The sequence below is a fragment of the Halyomorpha halys genome, unplaced genomic scaffold (assembly GCF_000696795.3).
Source record: "Halyomorpha halys isolate HHAL.00 unplaced genomic scaffold, Hhal_1.1 Scaffold309.1, whole genome shotgun sequence".
Taxonomy (NCBI): Eukaryota; Metazoa; Arthropoda; class Insecta; order Hemiptera; family Pentatomidae; genus Halyomorpha; species Halyomorpha halys.
Genome location: NW_027115271.1, coordinates 547,791 through 551,031, shown reverse-complemented (window position 1 = coordinate 551,031; position 3,241 = coordinate 547,791). Strand labels below are relative to the sequence as shown.

Sequence of the window (3,241 nt, the reverse complement as noted above, 5' to 3'; positions counted from 1 at the left end):
TGGTTGTTATCTTGTTTTGTTTTTAGCCCTGAAGAAGGCTAGAAACTCTAGCCGAAACGTCGGCACATTAAAATAAGTTAGTCGTACTTATTTGTGTTTCATTGACCGCACCCCCAACCATCTTCTCCTCAGTAATTAGGAATGTATTTAAATTCATGAAAACAGAGGCTGAGAGTGGTCCAATCCATGTTTACTCGGCTATGAAAAGCCATAAATTACTGCATTTATCATAAGTTAATCTCATTCTAGAACCACATATACTACATTTTAAAACATTAAATTTAGAAAAATTGTTGCACTAAATGTTTCACAACAAATTTAAACGTAAAAAGAGTAGTTGTTTTCTGAACACAATGATTATGAAATCCCAAAAATGACTTTTTGGATGATACTGCTTTCTTAAATAGCATGTCAGAACAGAGCTGTCAATATATTTGTCTACAAAGTAAAACAAGAATTGATAAGAAACAGTCCCAGTCAAAGATAAAGGATAACCTAAAGAAACTAGTTCCCCTGTTTTCCTAATTTAGGAGACCAAGAATAGAGGGATAAATGTGTTTTAAGTACCAATCTAATCCCAAACTAGTTGGGCATTACCAAGTTTGGGACTACCTCTTGGTTTGTTCCCGGTAGGAGGGGTTTGTAATCCTATAGTGGGGAGAAGAAGCTATGGTGGGGGGTCCACGAGTTACCTTCCCTACAGGCAAACTTATCTTGGCAGGACTATACTCAAAAGCACTAAAGCCCATTTTTAGTGCCTGTTATATTATTCTAATGGGACTTGGCCCAGAAAATATAAAGATTATTATTATATGGAAAAATACATTATACATTATGAATAAATTTATGCTTATGTTTATGTATACACATAAATACTTTTTATTTCAGCGGCTATTCCACACCAATTAATAAAGAAAGCCAGTTAGAACTGAAGGCAGCCATCCACGACTACCAGGTTTACAAACAACAGTATACAAATTATTTAAATGACATTCTAAATATTAATAACAATTGTAAAATAATAAAAAGTTTGAAAAATGGAATAATCAGATAATGTCCATTAATTGTTTAAGATCTTAAATTTTGGTGAAAAAAGAACAAAAAAGAAAAAAAAACAGATTGATATTGTTGAAATTTTACTTTCTGTCTTCCAATGATCTAATTGTGTTTCTCTTAATGCTATTTTATTCAGCAGTGCTAATTTGATCTTGTTTAAAAGTATTACCACCATTTTGTTTTTATTGAGAAGTCAGACTGATTATTAGTGATATTTCTTTATTATAATGGTATTAAATTAGTTTTAGTCATAAATAGAATAAATTATAGATAAGTTAGAACTAAAAATATTTTTTTGTGGATTGCCAGGATATCAGTCAATATTTTTTATTTTAAAAGCTTTGACACTTCAACCCAAACACATGGGATTTCTTCAAAGCTAAAATTAAATAAGATATTGTCAATGTAATCTCGGAAATCTGAACTAATTGCTGAAGGATGTGTTCGGATTACTGAAAAATTTGAAAGTATGAGGAAAACTGGTACACGAAAATTCAACAATATGAATGTACATAACTATTTTTATTTATTTAATTTTTATATTTTATTGGAAATTTGACAGTTCAAAGTTTTAAAAAATTAATCTTTTTTAAAGAAGTCAGTTATTATTTTTTTTCTGGAACTTTGTTAGAAAGTTTTTGACTGTTTCTTCTCTCATCATTGTAACAGGACTTGCTGCCCCAGTATATCATTCTCCGTTGCCCACTGCAGACCATGATTGACACTGTTTCTTCATGCTTTATTGTCTTTGGTTCCTCTACTTGTCTTTTACTTTCTTCTTCTTCATAGGTATAAAACTTCTGTAATACTGTACGATTTCCACTAGTATCATAGGTAGTTTTAAAGATATGGAGCTCAAAAAGAAAAATGCATACTTGACAGACTCATGGATTTTGACTAGTAATTATAAATAGTTTTCATTAAATTAATAAAAAATTGAGTGAAATAATTGACTTTTTTCTCCTCTTGGGCTATGAGTATATAGTTCCTTCATTGTACTTTGGAAGTTTTCTTTTAGTCAAAATCATGTTAAGAGGAAGATCAGGTTGGTATATCACACCTTCACTGGAGATTGTGTCAGTCTTGCCGTTCTATAATTTAGTAAGTGTAAAATATAGTAAATTATTATTTTCTATTTGTCATTTAAAAGTATCTTTTTTACTTTATACTGCTTTGTACTATCTCGGGATGCCAGGATAATCGCTGAAGGCCATTATTCAAAAAAGTTAATTAATTAATTGATATCGAGTCCTGCAAAACTATTATTATAATTTGATTCTTTTCCAAAGGCTTTTTGTGTGTTTACCAGTTTACCAATTTATATTTATAAAATGTTGCTACCATTAACTATATATTATAATAAGGGGTGCTATTGTGTAATATGATAGTAAATAAACTATATAAAGGAACTAATTATTTATTTACAATTTATTGTTAAATGATGTTATTAAAATGATTCAGATAAATGGTTGCCATAAAATATGATTATTACATTGTTACTTATTGCTTAATATAAACTTATAGCTGCTGATTTGAATGATTCATGCCGTGGGATGTAGTTCTGTAGGTGTCGTCTTGTTCATAAGGGATAGCGTCCAGGTCTCATAGCCCTTCTTACAACTTCGTCAGGTCAAAATGCATTTCCCCTATCTTCGGTCTTCTTATTTCTGCTGCCTCTCCTGCTTCTGTCTTTAATGCCCTTTTTTCCTGGTCAGATCCACCTCTCGTTCGTAGAGGTGTTACCTTTTCGGAACCATATTTCCCATTGGCTATCATCAGGCATGCCCAAGAAAAATACACTAAAGGGGTGGAACACCTAGAAAAGTGTTTGGTGCATGTGTTGTTTATAATTGACCACATTACCGACAAAGCCAGCAGGCAATACCTGTTTTTAATAGATTTGTTCAGCAAGGACCTTTTCACCACCTGTGAACTGTGAAGTGCACTTTGTTGATATACCCGGCAAGATTATTGACAAGACATATGGCAAAGACTATTATAATATTAATAATTGCTAATACCTCAAGACATATCTACATCTCTGGTATGTCTGATTTAATTTTAGCCCCGAAGATAGCTTTTTTAAAAATATTAGCTTGTATAATAAAAATATTAACTGATATCCTAACAAATAATTATCCACAATATACTTTACACGGTCAATTGTCTATCATTCATAAAATTA

The 3,241-nt window shown here is 31.2% G+C and overlaps 1 protein-coding gene across 2 annotated transcripts in view; it reads left to right on the top strand.

The window, feature by feature from the left end:
* The window catches only part of LOC106681105 (uncharacterized), a 40,624-nt gene extending 39,101 nt beyond the window's left edge, over positions 1 to 1,523 (top strand). For both annotated transcript variants that reach the window (XM_014421263.2, XM_014421264.3), the window contains exon 11: positions 889 to 1,523. In XM_014421263.2, coding sequence (XP_014276749.1) covers positions 889 to 1,054 — 166 coding nt within the window. In that variant the 3' untranslated portion in view covers positions 1,055 to 1,523. The remainder of the gene's footprint in view (positions 1 to 888) is intronic.
* Positions 1,524 to 3,241: the final 1,718 nt, after the last annotated feature.